Genomic DNA, 19,447 nt, shown 5'->3' with positions numbered 1-19,447 from the left:
AAAGCAATAATGGATCCCGGAAAGCTATACATTTTCGAAAAGTAGACAAGATTCTGAATTCAGAAAGGGGTCATTTGTCTAAATCCATGAAGGTTTCTTTATAGAAACTAACAGTTAAATATTGGAATTATTGAAAATTTGTTGTAAAAAACAGCCTTTTGTCAACGTTTTCACCTATAACTTCTTGTAATTTTGACAGCTCTTGGAAAGCAATACACCGTTACATCCGTTAGACCTTCCTGGTTGTGGGGATATATAGGACTTGTAGTTTCACTAAGAATCCGACGAACCCAGATCCAAAAACTGAGCAGCAACTTGCAATGGTATTTTTTTATTTACTGGGTATAGAGCACTTATTCTTGGAAAATGTATACATGGAAAAATCTGTATGAAAGACACCTATGTATTTCTGAATTGGGTACAAATTATAGAGTTTAGAAACAGTATATATTTGCACATTTTCAAAATTGGGAATACTCATACTAGCATGAAAATTATTGGTCATTTTTCAAAAAGATTTTTTTTTTACACAATGTCTTTCATTGGGAAGGGAGAAATGCATGAAAACTCAATTGGTAATAACAGTTGATTTACAAATCTGAATTACCCTAAATCTCCCGATCAAAACGGTACCTCACTTGTGTGGGTCGGCCTTGTGCCTGCGACAGGAAACGGCGCAAAATGCAACGTAGTCACACCTCAAATTTGCAGTTAAAAATGGACCCTTTTATGGCAAAGTGCCTAGCTGTAGTTTTTGCACCCTAGCTCTGCCGGCACCTAGGGAAACCTAGCAAATCTATATATTTTTGAAAACTAGACACCCAGGGGAATTCAGGATGGGGTGACTCGACTGCCTCCCACCAGGTTCTGTTACCCAGAATCCCTTGCAAAGCTAAGAAATTGACAAAAAAATGCATTTTCCTGACATTTCTGTGGTGGAAAGTTCTGGAATCTGCGTGGATCAACAAATTTCCACCCACCCAGCGTTCCCCCGGGTCTCCTGAAAAAAATGGTACCTCACTTGCCTGGGTCTGCCCAGTGGCTGCGACAGGAAACCGCGCAAAACGCAACGTGGTCGCACCTCAATTTCGCAGTGAAATCGTGCACTTTTTTGGCAAAGAGCCTACCTTTTGTTTTTGAACCCTAGCTCTGCCGGCACCTAGGGAAACCTAGCAAACCTATACATTTTTGAAAACTAGACACCCAGGGGAATTCAGGATGGGGTGACTCGACTGCCTACCACCAGGTTCTGTTACCCAGAATCCCTTGTAAAGCTAAGAAATTGTAAAAAAAAAAAACACATTTCCCTCACATTTCTGTGGTGGAAAGTTCTGGAATCTGCGTGGATCAACAAATTTCAACCCACCCAGCGTTCCTCCGGGTCTCCTGAAAAAAATGGTACCTCACTTGCCTGGGTCTGCCTAGTGGCTGCGACAGGAAAGAGCGCAAAACGCAACGTGGTCGCACCTCAATTTCGCAGTGAAATCGTGACCTTTTTTGGCAAAGAGCCTACCTTTTGTTTTTGAACCCTAGTTCTGCCGGCACCTAGGGAAACCTAGCAAACCTATACATTTTTGAAAACTAGACACCCAGGGGAATTCAGGATGGGGTGACTCGACTGCCTCCCACCAGGTTCTGTTACCCAGGATCCCTTGCAAAGCTAAAAAATTGTCAAATAAAACGCATTTCCCTCACATTTCTGTGGTGGAAAGTTCTGGAATCTGCGTGGATCAACAAATTTCAACCTACCCAGCGTTCCCCCGGGTCTCCCGAAAAAATGGTACCTCCCTTGCCTGGGTCTGCCTAGTGGCTGCGACAGGAAACCGCGCAAAACGCAACATGGTCGCACCTCAATTTCGCAGTGAAATCGTGACCTCTTTTGTCAAAGAGCCTACCTTTTGTTTTTGAACCCTAGTTCTGCCGGCACCTAGGGAAACCTAGCATACCTATACATTTTTGAAAACTAGACACCCAGGGGAATTCAGGATGGGGTGACTCGACTGCCTACCACCAGGTTCTGTTACCCAGAATCCCTTGTAAAGCTAAGAAATTGTAAAAAAAAAAAACACATTTCCCTCACATTTCTGTGGTGGAAAGTTCTGGAATCTGCGTGGATCAACAAATTTCAACCCACCCAGCGTTCCTCCGGGTCTCCTGAAAAAAATGGTACCTCACTTGCCTGGGTCTGCCTAGTGGCTGCGACAGGAAAGAGCGCAAAACGCAACGTGGTCGCACCTCAATTTCGCAGTGAAATCGTGACCTTTTTTGGCAAAGAGCCTACCTTTTGTTTTTGAACCCTAGTTCTGCCGGCACCTAGGGAAACCTAGCAAACCTATACATTTTTGAAAACTAGACACCCAGGGAAATTCAGGATGGGGTGACTCGACTGCCTCCCACCAGGTTCTGTTACCCAGGATCCCTTGCAAAGCTAAAAAATTGTCAAATAAAACGCATTTCCCTCACATTTCTGTGGTGGAAAGTTCTGGAATCTGCGTGGATCAACAAATTTCAACCTACCCAGCGTTCCCCCGGGTCTCCCGAAAAAATGGTACCTCCCTTGCCTGGGTCTGCCTAGTGGCTGCGACAGGAAACCGCGCAAAACGCAACGTGGTCGCACCTCAATTTCGCAGTGAAATCGTGACCTCTTTTGTCAAAGAGCCTACCTTTTGTTTTTGAACCCTAGTTCTGCCGGCACCTAGGGAAACCTAGCAAACCTATACATTTTTGAAAACTAGACACCCAGGGGAATTCAGGATGGGGTGACTCGACTGCCTCCCACCAGGTTCTGTTACCCAGGATCCCTTGCAAAGCTAAAAAATTGTCAAATAAAACGCATTTCCCTCACATTTCTGTGGTGGAAAGTTCTGGAATTTGCGGGGATCAACAAATTTCCACCCACCCAGCGTTCCCTTGGATCTCCCGAAAAAAATGGTACCTCACTTGCCTGGGTCTGCCTAGTGGCTGCGACAGGAAACAGCGCAAAACGCAACGTGGTCGCACCTCAATTTCGCAGTGAAATCGTGACCTTTTTTGGTAAAGAGCCTACCTTTTGTTTTTGAACCCTAGCTCTGCCGGCACCTAGGGAAACCTAGCAAAAGTATACATTTTTGAAAACTAGACACCCAGGGAAATTCATGATGGGGTGACTCGACTGTCTACCACCATGTTCTGTTATCCAGAATCCCTTGCAACGCTAAAATATTGTCAAAACGCATTTCCCTCACATTTCTGTGGTGGAAAGTTCTGGAATCTGCGTGGATCAACAAATTTCCACCCACCCAGCGTTCCCCCAGGTCTCCCGATAAAAATGGTACCTCACTTGCGTGGGTAGGCATAGTGGCTGCAACAGGAAAAGGTCCAAATCGTACGGTGGAGAATTTAAAATAACCTATAGCCAAACTACCTTCTTTTTTTGGGGGAGGGGCCTGAGTTTTTGGCCCGGGGCTCGGCGGCCATCTTTAGAAACTACCAAACCCAAACCGTTTTGAAAACTAGACACCCGGGGGAGTCCAGGGAGGTATGGCATGCGTGAGTACCCCAATGTCTGCCTACCCAGAATTCCTTGCAAACCTTAAAATTAGGTAAAAAAATCACTTTTCAAAACTTTTTTGTGTGGGATCTCCGTGCTGGCAAAAATGTCCTACCACCCAGCGTTCCCCTTGTTCTCCCAAGTAAAATGATACCTCACTTGTGTGGGTGCCCCAAAGCAGAACAGGCTAAAAATGAATTTTTTTAAATTGTAGTATTTAGGATTGACAAATTAAGCACCTCACCTTAGTCACAGGCCTTTGGCCCACCCACACAAGTGAGGTATCATTTTACTCGGTAGAACAAGGAGAACGCTGGGTGGTAGGACATTTTTGCCGGCACGGAGATCCCACGCAAAAAAGTTTGGAAAAGTGATTTTTTTACCTAATTTTAAGGTTTGCAAGGAATTCTGGGTAGGAAGACATTGGGGGACTCACACGTGCCATACCTCCCTGGACTCCCCCGGGTGTCTACTTTTCAGAACTGTTTGGGTTTGGTAGTTTCCAATGATGCCCGCAAAGCCCCGGCCAAAAGCTCAGGTGGCCCCCCCCAAAAAATAAGATATTTTTGCTAAAGGTAATTAATAAATCTCCACCGTTCGAATTGGGCCTTTTCCTGTTGCAGCCACTATGCCTACCCACGCAAGTGAGGTACCATTTTTATCGGGAGACCTGGGGGAACGCTGGGTGGGAGGAAATTTGTGTGAGCCCAGGGATGCCACGCTTTCCCAGACAAAAAAGTGTGAAAAAACTGATTTGTTTCAGCTCAAATTGAGGTCTGCAAGGGATTCTGGGTAAAGGAACGTTGGAGGATCCACGCAAGCCATACCTCCTTGGAAGCCCCCGGGTGTCTACTTTTCGGAAATGTGTGGGTTTGGTAGGTTTCCCTAGATGGCCGTCTAGCACGGGGCCAAAAACCCAGGTTAACCCCTCTTGCAAAAGCTGGTGGTTTTGACATTCAAAACCACCAACTTTTGCAAGAGGGGTTACCTGGGTTTTTGGCCCCGTGCTAAACGGCCATCTAGGGAAACCTACCAAACCCACACATTTCTGAAAACTAGACACCCGGGGGAGTCTAGGGAGGTATGGCATGCGTGAGTCCCCCAATGTCTTCCTACCCAGAATTCCTTGCAAACTTTAAAATTAGGTTAAAAAATCCCTTTTCAAAACTTTTTTGTGTGGGATCTCCGTGCCAGCAAAAATGTCCTACCAAGCAGCGTTCCTCTTGTTCTCCCGAGTAAAATGATACCTCACTTGTGTGGGTGCCCCAAAGCAGAACAGGTTAAAAATGAATTTTTAAAAATTGAAGTATTTAGGATTGACAAATTAAGCACCTCACCTTAGTCACAGGCCTTTGGCCCACCCACACAAGTGAGGTATCATTTTAATCGGGAGATCAAGGGGAACGCTGGGTGGTAGGACATTTGTGCTGGCACGGAGATCCAACGCAAAAATTTATGGAAAAGTGTTTTTTTTAACCTAAATTTAAGGTTTGCAGGGATTTCTGGGTAGGACAACATTGGGGGACCCACGCATGCCATACCTCCCTGGACTCCCCCGGGTGTCTAGTTTTCAGAACTGTTTGGGTGTGGTAGTTTCCAAAGATGCCCGCCGTGCCCCGGGCCAAAAACTTATGGGAACCCCCTTGCAAAACCAAATTGTTTTCAATGAATTAAGTTTTCAATTGGAGAGCGTGCGATTCTTGGGACAATATTGCATGGAAATTGTGACAGACATTTTCAAGTTTGCAGGAGATTGTGGATTAAAAAAAACAATAGAATTCACCAGAAAGACATGACCATATACTCCCATGGTTTAACAATATTATCTAAATTTAGTAAGTTATTTATAGCTATAATGTACACCTTAACACAGTTACTCAAAAGTCAAACATTCAAGCACGGCTATCTATTCCTCAAAGACACACACATACAGGTTGGATTTGGCACGAGGGCGAGTGATGGTTCAGTACATAAAATTTTATTAACAAGATATTTCATCAAAATGAAATGCTCTGTCAATAAATAAATGCATAAAAACCGAACCAGTGACTCGCAACTCGTGAGCTGTAAAGCCACGACAAGGCACCAACCGTTTTACAGGCCATTCATGCACCTTTCATACCTGATACACACCAGACCATTGATACCATCTGGAAGGAAAAGCAACACATTACAGCATTCACAAAAAGGGACAAGGTACACCCTACTTCAGAAAGAGAAAAAAGACAAATATTACTGCACAGCCATCTAAACCGCAAGCACACACACATACTGGTTGGATTTGGCACGAGGGTGAGTGATGATTCAGTACATACAATTGTATTCGCAAGTAATTTCACAAAAATGAAATACACTGCGTATATTTGAAAGTATGAGAAACTGAACCACTGACTCACAGCTCGTGAGCTGTAAAGTCACGTCAAGGCACCAACCTCTTTACAGGCCATTCATACACCTTTCGTACGTGTGACACATACAAAACATTCACACCGCCAGCCGCGGACCCATCACATTACAACACTCACACCAGCAGACTGCGCCATTCAAGGGCCCATCACTTTCACACGCCCACATTTCTAACACTGCAACTACACAAAATGATGGACTGCGTGGAGTGTTACTCAACTAGCAGTGTGTGTAGTGACCAACAAAAAGTAACTAATCACCCACCGCCAGCCGAGCGCCAGTCCACCCACACCACCATCCAAGCACCAGACCATGCACACCGCCAGCCAAACACCACTCAGCGCACACCGACAGCCAAGCACCACTCCGTGCACAGACAGCCTAGTATCACTCCACGCACACCACCAGCCAAGCGCCACTCCACACACACACCACCAGCCAAGCGCCACTCCACACACACCACCAGCCAAGCGCCACACCACACACACCACCAGCCAAGCGCCACTCCGTGCACAGACAGCCAAGTACAACTCCACGCACACCATCCAGCCAAGCGCCACTCCACACACACCGCCAGCCAAGTGCCACCACACACACACACCACCAGCCAAGCACCAGTCCACGCAGCCCGCCAGCCAACCACCAGTGCACGCACACCATCAGCCAAGCACCAATCCTTGCACTCCACCAGCCAAGCACCATCCACTCACACCGCCAGCCATGCACCTAACCATGCACTCCGCCAGCCAAACAAAAATCCACACACACCACCCGCAAAACACCAAACCATGCACTCTGCCAGCCAGGCACCAGTCCACGCACACCACCAGCCAAGCACCAGTCCACGCACACCGCCATCCAAGCACCAGCCTGCACACACCACAATCACATTTAGAATTCTTTTTTTTTAAATAACACTAAACAAATGGAAATACCTACAAATCAGCTAACACAAATTCTAAAACTAAACACATTGCACTAATGCCAATCCTTGAAACAAACTAAAAAATTTTACAGAATACAGACAAGGCAATTCACTTTACAGCTCATTAAAACTCCCAAAACTTCTTTTGCGTGTGGTACGATTTAAAACAAGCTGACATACACAATCCAGGCTTAGAAGGACAGTCCGGGCAGTACATACGAGACTCCTTCCGCACGCCTCTTCGCCAACAGACTGCATCTTCTAGTTGGAAAGTCTTTTGCGGATGTGGGAGGAATGTATTCAGGAAAGTGGTGATCTTTCAATCTAGCCACATCCTCCACCACTCCAAATCTAGGAACACTTGCCTGTTCCACTAGTACAAGGCTGCCTATTATAGACTCCTGAAACTTAACAAAAGGCATCTTCGACTCAGGACAAGACTTCTGGAACACAACAAAAGCATTAAATGATGCCAAGTGGAAAAGATGGATAGCCAACTTCTTGTACCAAATGTAAGCCTTTCGAAGAGCAGCATAAGGTTCCAACCTCTGATCTACTCTGTCAACACCACCCATGTACTTATTGTAATCTAAAATGCACACAGGTTTGCGCACTTCAGCAACCTGACCCCAAACAGGCAGAGGTACAGTACTTTCGTCATGGATAGTAGTCAGCATGTACACATCTCTCCTGTCTGAAAAGTTCACAGATAGAAGCTCCCCACATCGCAATGCACTAGACTGTCACCGCACAAGCCTTTTGCAAACAAGTTCCTTTGGGAAACCTTTACGGTTACAGCGCATTGTGCCACAAGCAACAGTCCCACTTTGGCCAACTCCTTGAACAACCGCACACCAGTGTAGAAGTTATCTACATATAAATGGTGGCCTTTGTTAAATAATCCTCTACCTAGTTCCCACACAATTTTCTCAGTCACTCCAAAAGTGGAAGGACAACCAGGAGGGTTAATGCTGGACTCCTTACCAGTGTACACCCTGAAATTGTAAACATATCCAGTCTCACTGTCACACAGCATATACAGTTTGATTCCATAGCGTGCCCTCTTACTAGGAATGTATTGCCTAAAAACCAAGCGGCCCTTGAACAATATCAAAGATTCATCCACTGCAATTTCTTTACCAGGAGCAAAGATCTCAGAAAAACGATCAACACAGTGATCAAGGATAGGCCAAATTTTAAACAGACGGTCACAATCGGGGTGATCGCGTGGCACCGCTAAACCATTATCAACAAAATGCATCATCCGAAGAGGAAGCAAATACCGATCACGACTTATGACTGCTGGAAATATAGCTGTTGCCATCAAGGGACTAGTGGACCAATATGAAGACATTGATGGCTTCCTTAGCAAGCCCATCAAAAAAGCTAATCCCAAAAACTTCTTCATCTCCAACATTTGTGGGAGTCCACAGGGTAGCTCTAGAATGGGGCTTAAGGCCGGCACTGTTGTCCCTCAAAAACTGTTCTGCATACAAATTAGTTTGCTAAACAATCTCTTGCAAAAACACATCGTCAAAAAACAACTGAAAAAAAATGATTGGCAGAAAATTCTCAGTATTCACTCTACACCCAGGAACACCAGTGAAATCTGGCAATGCCGGCTGCACCATGCCAGGGGGAACCCAGAGGCCATCCCTATCAACGGGAGGAGCAGCCACCCCAGCCTGCAGCCCAGAAGCCTCTTGCTGCACTACACCAACAGGAAGCCTAACAGCGACAGATACTTCTGGCTGCACAACACCAACAGAAAACCTAGCATCCCCAGATGGCTCTTGCCGCACTACACCAACGGGAAGCCTAGCAGCCTGAGATGCTTCTTGCTGCACTACACCAACAGGAAACCTAGCAGCCCCAGATGCCTCTTGCCGCTCTACACCAATGGGAAGCCGAACAGCCCCAGATGCCTCTTGCTGCACTACACCAGATGCCTCTTGGCGCACCACAGCAATGTGAAGCCTTTTGGGCGCAGGCTGCAGCCCACATGCCTCTTGCCGACGTAAAAAAAGGGAAACCATGCGGCCATAGGCAGCAGCCCAGATGCCTCTTGGCCCACTACCGGCACATCAATGTCCTCCTCTACCATAGGCACTTCATCAGCACTAGAAGAAGATTCATCATCCGATGATTCCATGCGAAGAGAAAACTCACTGCCTGAATCTTCTGCCCCTACCTCTTGGTCCGAATCGGAGTCAGTCTCTGAACCATGGTCAGAGGAAGACTCAAAAAGCAAACCAAGAACCTGCTGAGCAGTAATCCTGCGATTAGCCATTATCCTTACAAAGCAAGAAGACTGCACACACAAGTGAACAACAACCTACACTGTGCAAAGTAAGAAGTAAACAAGTTAAGGCTTTCACACAAAGATCTATACAATCCAAAACAATTTCACTCTTACAAAATATAGCCACACTCACCAGCACCTACTCTGCTGAGACACAGCAAAAAGAAATGATATCCCACTAGAAAGAGAAAAAAATGACACATTAGAAAACAAAGTGCACATCAAGCACTAATGCAGAAAAAAACACAGAGCCACACAAACTGCTATAAGTACACCTTTTTCAAAAAGACAATCATCTAGGGAAAGTAGAACAAAATACATTCACTTACCAAGCGCATGCAACTACACAAGCTGCAAAACCAGCAGTAACAGAACCGCAACCTACAACAATCCAAACAGCAAAAGCCTGGAACAAGACAAAAATAGAGAAGAAAAAAAAATTACTACTACATTTCACAAACAATATAACAATTAAAAAACAACACACAAATTTGCCCCCCAAATTTACATTCGCCCAGATGGGCCATCAAATAGGGCTTAGACCAATTGGGATTAGGTGAGGGTTTCCATCAAGACACTGGTTAATTTTTCGAAAGTTTTTCACTGCCTGACCCCTTTGGTGCCAGTCGGTCTTTTGGTCCTAACAGTACCCCCTCACACGGGGGCAGTAAGAACAAAAAAAGACCAACTAGCACCAAGGGAGGCAGCCAGTAAGAAACAACCAAAAATATAACCAACATTGGAAGCAAGCCTTGCCCAAGGGCTCACTTCCACACCCTACAAAACTCAATTCCTAGGGCCTAGTGAGCCAAAAAACAGAAAAGAAAATGGCCAATTCGCCCCCAGGGGTTGGAGGTGAAGCAGAAAAACAAACCTAAAACAAGTTGCCTCTAAGAAGCAAACCTTGCCCAAGGGGTAGCCGCCATTACAAAAAAAACAATCCCTGGAGCCTAGTGGCATTTTCTGCCCCCCCTGGGAGCAGAAAAGGGCAAATAAACAGGCCTATTTGCCCCCCCGGGGGGGCACAAAATATACATAAAAAATTAAGCTCCCTCCAGGAAGTGACCATTGCACAAGGGGTCAATACTAACCTTGCAAAACAAATAACCCTGGTGCTAGTGGCGAATTTCTGCCCTCCCTGGAGGCAAAACGACCCAAAAAAAAGGCCGATTTGCCCCAAGGGGGGCAGAAAATCTAAACCATAAATATTTGCCACAAGGAAGCGACCCTTGCCCAAGCCAAAACCTAAACAATGCCAAAATACAAATCCCTGGTCAAAAAAACGGCCCGATTAGCCCCCAGGGGGGGGGCAGGAAAACGAAAAGATATTCACAGGCCGCCTGGAAGCGACCCTTGCCCAAGGGGTCGCTTCCTAAAAACTAAATTTACAATTCCCTGGTGCTAGTGGAGATTTTCTGACCCCCCTGCGGGCAAAACGGCCAAAAAAACGGGCCGATTTGCCCCCAGGGGGGCCAGAAAATCAAAAACATGTTTTATGGCCGCCAGGAAGCAACCCTTACACAAGGGGTCGCTTCCAAAATAAAAACTTTGCTCCCCAAAAAAACCCTGGTGCTAGTGGGGAATTTCTGCCCCCCCTGGGGGCAAAACGGCCGAAAAAACGGGCCGATTTGCCCCCGGGGGGGCAGAAAAACGAAAAGATAATTACAGGCCGCCTGGAAGCGACCCTTGCCCAAGGGGTCGCTTCCTGTAAACAAAATTTAAATCCCTGGTGCTAGTGGTGGGCATTTCCGCCGCACGATCGCGACGCTGTGCGCGATCGTGAGGCAGAAATGCCCTGCAAAGAGACATCAGGGGAGAGGAAAATCTCTTTCCTCTCCCCTGATGCCTCTTTGCAGCCCCAAACCCCCGCCAGACACGAGAAACGTACCGTGCGCAGGAATCAAATGGCTTCCCGAGCGCCTGGGAATCCCTGATGATGTCAGCGCGCGCTGTGCGCGCTGACGTCATCAGGGATTCCCATGGGGAGGGGCGAGGGTGGCAGCGGAAACTCTTCCGCTGCCATCCCCGAACTTGAAAACAAGATCGAAGACCCTCGGGGGGAGCGCCAGCGCTTCCCCTGAGGGTGGGGCTCATGACGAGCTGGGCTCGTCATCAGCACACGACCAGTGTGCACCATGACGAGCCCAGCTCGTCATCAGCATCGAAGGGGTTAAGAGCTCATTCTACTAGAGCAAGGTCTGCTACATCTGCTTTGTCTAGGGGTGTACCTGTAGAGGACATTTGTAGAGCAGCGACTTGGGCTTCCCTCCATACTTTTGCAAAGCATTACTGCTTGGATTCCGAAGTGAGGAGGGACTTCCACTTTGCGCGTTCTGTCATCCAGGATTTTCTGGTATAGGAGAGTGGACACCCTCCTCCAGGAGTGGGGACTGCTGTGGGACTCTATTCACAAGGTGAAGAATCCACTGGCAGATGTATCCATCAGAAGAACAAGTTACTTACCTTCGGTCACGCTTTTTCTGGTGGATACAGTATCTGCCTGTGGATTCCTCACTGGCCCACCCGCCTCCCCGTTGTCCACTCTTCTATACCTGTTTTAGTGTCATTGTTTTAATGTAAATATTTTATTGTCAAAGGAAATGTGTTATTATAATTGCTTTCCTGCATGGACTACACACCATGTGTGTTATTTTAATTATTTGGTACTGTGTACATTGTGTGTATATCTACTGTTGTCGGTCCGTCCGTGTGCCTCGAAGGCACGGAGAAAAGGGTGGAACTGATGTCATCACGCCGACGGAGTCCTATTATGGAGTCAGTGACGTTAGCGGAGCCGCGCGCGCGACAAGCCGTGCGTTCTATGACGTTGGCGTGAAGAGCTACAAAAGAATTTCCAAATGTTGCTGACGCAGGGGGATATTCACAAGGTGAGGAATCCACGGGCAGATACAGTATCCACCAGAAAAAACGTTACCGAATGTAAGTAACTTGTTTGTTTGGGGGAATTGGACATAGTCATTTATGGTGACGGAAAGGATGATACAAAGGAAGAGGAACTATTGGCAAAAGGACTGGGAGTGAGGGATAACCTAGATAGAGAAAGAGAAAGGGACTGGGAGAGATGAGGTCTAAAGAGAGAAGTGAGCTTTGAGAAGAATTAAACTAATGAGATGCAAACTAAGGTATAAGGAAATAAAGGGGTAGGTGACAGGGAGGTGTAGGTGACTCACTCAGCAAACGTGAACTTGGGAAATGAAAAGGTAGAGGACTTCTGGGGAGAGAGGGAAACGAGGTATCATGAGGGGTTTGGGACAGAGAGGCTGGTGGGATAGGATGAGTAGCTTGAGGTTGGTATACATGGAGGGTACTGGTGGAGAGTATAAAAGAGGGCTCGAAGAAGGGCTTGGGAAGATGATTAAGTGAAAAGAGAAAGAACCGGCGCAGAGTGTAGGGTGGTGAAGTCAGACTAGGGTAGATGAGGGCAAATAATAGATTGGGGGGTTCAAATGAAAGAAAGAGGGTATGGAGTAGAGTATGGGCCTGGGGAAGAGGCAAACTCACGTAAATGTGGAGTGATTTCATTGTGAGAAGCTACATTGCTGCCAGTTTCTAAATGTATCCACTTCTCCAAGCTGATAACTGGCCAAGGCTGAAAGAGAAGGCTCACAGGACTGGAGTGTCTTCTTCCTTCAATATCTGGGATTGATGTCCCCTCTGAGAGTTGGGGTGATTCTCTCTTTCGCTTTCTCTTTGAGCTGCAGTATTTGGTGCCCTCTGATATCTGGGCTTTTATCTCCTTCCATGGATGGGGATGGCTGTCTCCTTGTTGGGCTGGATGGGTCTGGCTGTGGAAGAGGCCTCCTTTTGGTACAGACTCGCCTTCTGTTTGATGTGGGGAGCTTGGGGTTTCCAACAGTTGTTTCTCCCCCCATGCAGAATTGAAGGAGGACGTTCAACGATTGATCAGATACAATTTTAAAACTTCAATACCAATTGAAATGCTATAGGTGTGGTTGTTGGCACCTTGAGTAATTTGGAGGGCTGTTCAGTCCCCATTATCACGTCCCGGAATTTGGACTTTGAACCTTTGATATAGGATCATTTAAATTATGTTGGGCCAAAAGCCTAATGGTTTAACATTGTTGGAAAATATTCATACCTACAGGGACAACGCTCTTTAGTACTGGAAGGAAGGGTAGTATGCCCAGGTAATATTCACGTAACAGTCATGTGCGATTTAGCAGCATGGGCATCTAGAAATATAGGCCCCTAACGACTATGGGAGCAACAGATTAATAAAAAGTTTCACATTTTAAATTAAGGATCGATCTGCAACGACCAGCTTTTGTCGGTCCTCAGTGTGCCTCACCCACTTGGATGCTAAGGCCCTGGAAAGATTTACAACCACTTTCCATTGAAATCAATGGAAACTCCATGACGAGTTACGCTTGTCATTAGCATCCAAGGGGTTAATTATTAATAGGCGAACACCAATATTCGCTTAGAGGGATATAATATTTGTTGTTGTCCTGAAGAAGGTGGTTCTGCTCTGTCAATCCACCGCATTGAAGTCCCCCCCCCCCTCCCCCCGTTTTCCTGTTTAATTTGAGGAACAATTAATTATAAGTGGAATAATTCCTAGAAATTGCCCTGTTGATTCCTTCGAATTAACAAACTTTTAATGACAAATGTGTATGTCTTGGTTGCTGTGTCTCTCGATATAGCTTATTTGTGCAATATTTTTATCAATAGCCCAGATGGTTTTTTAATATATGAATTTTATATAATTATACAGCAATTGTTTTTTATTGAATGTTTCATTAAACTGATTTTTTATAATTACCTTTGGGGTCCTTTTTAAGACTGGCATTAAGGAGTATTTGATCGTGAAAAGAAGCGGTATACCTGAATGTGTGGATTCCTCCAAGAGATTTATTGATATATCTCCCCCCATGGGCCATAATTTGGGAATCAGTAAATACTTCTCACTCCTCCCCTTGCTTATTTTTAATTATATGACTTTTCATCTGTTTTTTCTCTCTCCACAGAATATTCTCCAGTCTGCACGTTTCTGGTGAACGTAAGTATAGTTGAATCTGTTTTCACCTAAGAACATCTACGTCCTTTATGCCTGCGCTGCCTCCCCCCCCCCCCCCTCCCCCTTGCTATGGATACATCTTTCCCTGTGACCTAAGAGCACTGTCCTCCCCCTGATGCCAGCCCTCACATGCTGGTGCCAGATCTCCTCTCCCAACCTCACAGTTCATCCTTCTCACCCAGAGGTTTCTTACCCCAGGCCTCACTCCATTCATCACCTGTTTCCCTCTTTCTGACCTACAGAGCCCCATGACACTGTGCACACCATTTAATATATGCGTATGCAGCGATAGAAACTCTATAGGTATGTTTAGATGTGTTCGTCCATTTGAAAAGCATATTTTTGTTTTGCTGGTAATGTTGGCACTCATTCTCACAAATGTGCAGAAAACTTTACTAGAAAAAGTTCTTAACTTTATTTGACCCTTGAAAATGTATGTATACACAGGGTGGATATATTGGGGCATATGTTTAGTGTCCCAAACCATTCTTTCACTTCCCTTTTATCTTGCTTCCTCTTTACAGCTTTCTTCCCTCTTTTACAGAGTACCTCTCTCTCCTTCCAGTTCTCCCTATTTTCTAACCCATTAGATCCCCCCCCCCAAATGAAAATTAAACCTTCCCAACATACATGTATTTTGACAGTGAGAAAACCGAAAAATCTAGATCTGTGGCAGCTTGAAAAATGTCAAAATGATCACTCGATTGAAATATTTTGTTTTCCATGCTTGGATATTGTTCCCATTAATGTTAGCTCAAGGTGACTTAGTAACTGACTATAGTTCGTGATTTTTAAACGAATTAGAACTTTCAGCAATGAGGAATGCCTGTATATAATCTGAATATGTGGCAGCTTCAACGTTTAGCCCTGGGCAGATTTTCCTTAAGGCGTAAATTGGTGTGAATCGTAACAGGGATGTTATTGAATGTTAAAGGGAGTTCAAACCGATTATTTGCACGTCTGACGTAGAAAAAAAAATATTGTACTGGGGAAATGCACGTCTTTTTCATCCAAGAGAGTAAATGCAACCATGAAGCCTGAAGGTTGTCATTAAATCTTCATACGGCCAAGCGTGTTATTTTAAATTTCTGGTCTGGGATAAATGTCTTGTCTCTTAACGTTTTGTAGAATTAATGTAAAAGAGACTTCGCATAATTGTTTCTTTGCAGTTTCTAGAAAGTGACATTAGAGTGGTCCAGTGTTAGGTTTGTTCTAATTGTATAGTCAAAGCTGCGGATTTGAATTCCTTCTCTCATTGTATTCCTGGACAGGGCGAGTTGATGTGGGCGAATAGTTCAGCCTTTTGAATGACTACATATGTAGAAATGCCTGTTGTGGAAGCTGTGTATGTCACTCAGGAGAGTGTATGCGGGGGTGGCAAGGTAGTGGGAGTCTTTCACTCTTGTGGAGAGTTGTTTTTGTGAGCTTATGTCTGAATTAGTGTCATAGCTCCCTGCACATCGTCTCATCTTACAGTGACATCTCTCTGCATTACACCTATCTTGCTCACCTCTCTGCACGCCTCCTCTTTGTCATTTCAATGTGCTTCATTTCTCGCCTCCACCTCAATTTTCTCCACTTCTTTTCCCCAACTCTTACTGGTGCCTTGCCACTCTTTATCTCTCCTCCTCACTACTCTGTGCCTCTCCTCTTAGCCTTACCTTTTCACTTCTCTGTACGTCGTCTTCTCTCCCCTCTTCTGGGAGATGCTGTACCTCTCCATTTGATGGTTCTCTATGGTGCTTTTGCTCTCTCGTCTGGCTTTGGTTTGCATTTCGTTTGTGACTCGTGCTTTTTGAGCAGCTGTGTCTGTGGTAGTGGTGATGTTTTTTTAAAACGTTTTCTCCTTTCTTATTCTCCTCGTCACTTTTTCTCTCTTTCCTTAACTCTTTCAGCATGTTTTTTCTTCGCATTTTTTTGCGTCTTCCCCTCATTTCACCTTTCTTTGTCATCTCTTCATCCCCTTTCTTCAATACCTCTTCCTCTCTTCTTTCATGCTCCTTCATTCCTCACCTCTTCCTACTTCATATCCCCTTTTCATCTGTTCTTAGCTTCTCTTGTCCTTGACAGTATCTTCTTTACCTGCTTCTTCCATAATTGACTCTCCTCGCCTTCCTTCCACTGCATTGCTACAGTTTTCTCCTTTACCATTTTTAGTAAGTTCTCTATCCACTCCTCTCGGTTCACCGCCACTTTCTGTTCCATGCATCTAGCAGGATTTACTAAAGTCAAAGCAAAGCGTTAAGTGAACCTCAAACACAATTTAGAGTAACAACACAAACCCCTATTAAATGAAGGCAGTAATTGCAGTTGTGGTACCCTTTGAAGTTAAAATTGTAAATGAAAGTTTGTCTTTGGAAAAGGAACCAGGATTAATTCAGTAATCCTGCAGCAATGTGGCACTGAGGCCGGGTCGAAGAAGTATATTCTCCTCTCGGGTGTAGTCTATGAAAGATGAGGGTGTCTAGACCCTCAAGGTTTAGCAGCGGTGGCCCTTGACCAACCACATCCATCTGCTTCTTTCTCTGGAAGGCATGTTCCATTTGCCCATAGCCGCTTGCAGGTGAAATTTCAATGCCCAGAGGTTAAGTGCTGGGATTGCCCTAAGTCTTAACAAGACTTGTAGTGTTCTATTCAAAGCACATGTTTAGCACAAACCCTTTTCAGAAGGAAGCGTTTTCTTCGAGGATTTTCTTGGACTGGTCCAGACAAGTAACTTTGTCCAATAAGAAAAGTAGAACCACATGCCTACAAACTGCAGCAAGCGGGGTACCGCTAGAGATTCCATATCTTCTGTAAATAAAATGCCTCCTTCCCAGTGTACTGACATGGGGAGTGTATGGGGGAGGGGGGACTAAACCAGATCTGCTTGTGTATATTGGGAGGAGCCTGCAGACAGACCCATCGTCAGGAGACATGAAGTCAGAAGAGTAACCTTACCTGCTCCGTCATGGTCTGGGTAAAACAACATAAGTGTCCTTGTGGAACACTTGGTCGTGGATCATGTAAAACGTTTTGGTGGTTCGACCTGGCTATAAAGTCATTCTGGAACAGGCCGGAATTGCTTGCAAGGGGGCTCTTTATGTTGGAACAAAGTAATGTGCAGGAAAGATGGACGTGATAATGACAGCAAGAGTTGCGAATTTGAGAGTGCAGCCCTTTCCACAATCTTTTCGGACCTACTCACCTCCATGCCAAGCTTGAGTTCCGTTAACAAAAATGACTTACCTGCATCTGTTGTGGACAAGGACTGGTACCATTTGAGCCTCCCCGTGGGAAGCCCCAGTGTCATACATTGTAAACATTCTGGGATCATACGCACTGGAAAAGCCCATAGCTATGGCTTTGGAAAGCCTGTATTGGGTAGTTGCAAAATATGACTGACACTTTAATCAACCAGTGGGTGAAGAAGGCTAACCGCAGAGCTCTAGATGTATGTCATATGTGGGTTACGGGGCTGAATGAGCCGTGCGGGACTACCTGTATACCCAGACCCTAAATACACCCACAGCAACCCTTCAGTTTGTGAAAAAGAATGAGCAAGGTAACACTGGAGTCTATAACACATCTACTAGTTTCTATAAAGACTATGCAGTACTCAAGACTGTTCATTCTTTACTGTTGCTAACCTCTTTGCGGGCAAGGCCTGTTACTCAGTCTCCAAGAAAATTCAGTAGAAAATAAGGCTGGCTCGTATTCTTTCTGATTAAAGAGTGTTGGGATTCCTGTGGCCGGAAACAATCCAGATATGAAAATATCTGTGGACAGTGCAGGGACCGAAGATGGATTCTCACAATTAACACAATAAAAACACTCCTTCCTCGCCTCTCTCTTCTCTCTCTTTACTCTTCACTCCTCGCCACCGCTCACCTCACACACCCTTTGGATGTGGGAACTGCAGGTTCTGACTTGCCAGGAAAAACATCCCTGAAGGAAACAAATGGTGTCGAGTTCTCAATCTGTGTAAAGCAGCTTCCTATCTGTTTATCCCGCTTGCTCTCTTTCTCCCAGTGCCATTCCTGTCTCACCTCCCCTGCACCTCACTCACATCCCGACGGTGCCTTCCTCACTCGCCTTCCCCACGGTGCCTCGTTCACCTCACCCACGGTGCTTCATTTGCCTCCCTAGTGACGCACTCTCCTCCCCCTCTTCCCCAGGGCCTCAACTGCCTTGTCCACCAGTGCCTCACTCCCTTCGCCGCACCATCCGGTGCCTCATCTCACTTACTTCCACATGCCTCCTCACCTCATCCTACACCTAGCTATACCGTGCTCTTCACACCCTCTATCCTTGCACCTCAATTTATGCAACACTGCTCTCACTTTTCCTGTGGCTGTCTTCACTTTCCCATGTGCATCGTGTCCCCCATCCACTACACCTTTCTCCCCACTGCACCCTCATACACCCGCTCAACATTTCTTTCAGTAATTTACCAGTTGTGTACCTCTATCTTTGACGAAACAATACAGTGTATTTTCAGAACTACATGATAGGCCTTACTATGATCGCTGTATATCTATGGGGGTCATTGTTATGACAGTCTGAGTGCCCCCGCACCAACCCCTCCTCCCCCTCCCCCCCCTCCCCCCTTCCCCTGAAGTAGACATTCAAAGGCATGTGTTAGGTGGTTTAGGATACTAGGAGTCATAGGGGGCACAAATGATAATTATGTTTTTTTTCTCCTGCCCCTTGTAGAGTTGAGTCAGTTGACGGGTGTGGCGGCCATCTTGCGTTTCCCTGTGGCGGATCTCTCCGAAGAGGAATCCAGTTCAGATGATGACTGAGAGCCCATGAGATTGGCTTTGGCAGGCTGAGGGCCAGATACAAGGCTGGCTTTTATCGACTGCCGAAGAGATGGAGGGCGGGCTGGCTGTGGTGAACAGAGGAGCTGCTAGAGGGCTACCAGTTGTTGGATGATACAAAGGACAACCCTCCTTCTGGACTCATGATAAACATTCTCACTCTGGGAGTGGAGTTAAATAAGAGAAAAACTAAAATTCAATCATGAGTCTTGTCGTAATTTCAGTGTATGATTTCTCTGAAGTCACACGAGTCTCCCAGGGAAACAGGGTGGTTTCTTCCTCCACAAAGGGGGTTAGTCCACTTTGGTTGTTGCACAGCAGTCTGTGTTTAAGTTTATCACCTAAGGTGAGGTGGTTACAAAGAACTGCACCTATTAATTTCAATGTTGTGAAGAGAGCTGGTGTGGCTGTAGTCTTGGTAGTG

At 45.7% G+C, this 19,447-nt stretch overlaps 1 protein-coding gene across 1 annotated transcript in view; it reads left to right on the top strand.

Moving 5' to 3' along the window:
• Positions 1 to 19,223, top strand: part of PELO (pelota mRNA surveillance and ribosome rescue factor) — a 260,968-nt gene extending 241,745 nt beyond the window's left edge. The window contains exons 12-13 of the mRNA XM_078652883.1: positions 14,172 to 14,203; positions 18,917 to 19,223. Of these exons, the coding sequence (XP_078509009.1) occupies positions 14,172 to 14,203; positions 18,917 to 19,005 (121 nt within the window). The 3' untranslated portion in view covers positions 19,006 to 19,223. The remainder of the gene's footprint in view (positions 1 to 14,171; positions 14,204 to 18,916) is intronic.
• The last annotated feature ends 224 nt before the right edge of the window (positions 19,224 to 19,447 follow it).

This window comes from Lissotriton helveticus, chromosome 7 (genome assembly GCF_964261635.1).
Source record: "Lissotriton helveticus chromosome 7, aLisHel1.1, whole genome shotgun sequence".
Classification (NCBI taxonomy): domain Eukaryota; kingdom Metazoa; phylum Chordata; class Amphibia; order Caudata; family Salamandridae; genus Lissotriton; species Lissotriton helveticus.
This window is presented reverse-complemented; position numbering and strand designations above follow the sequence as displayed.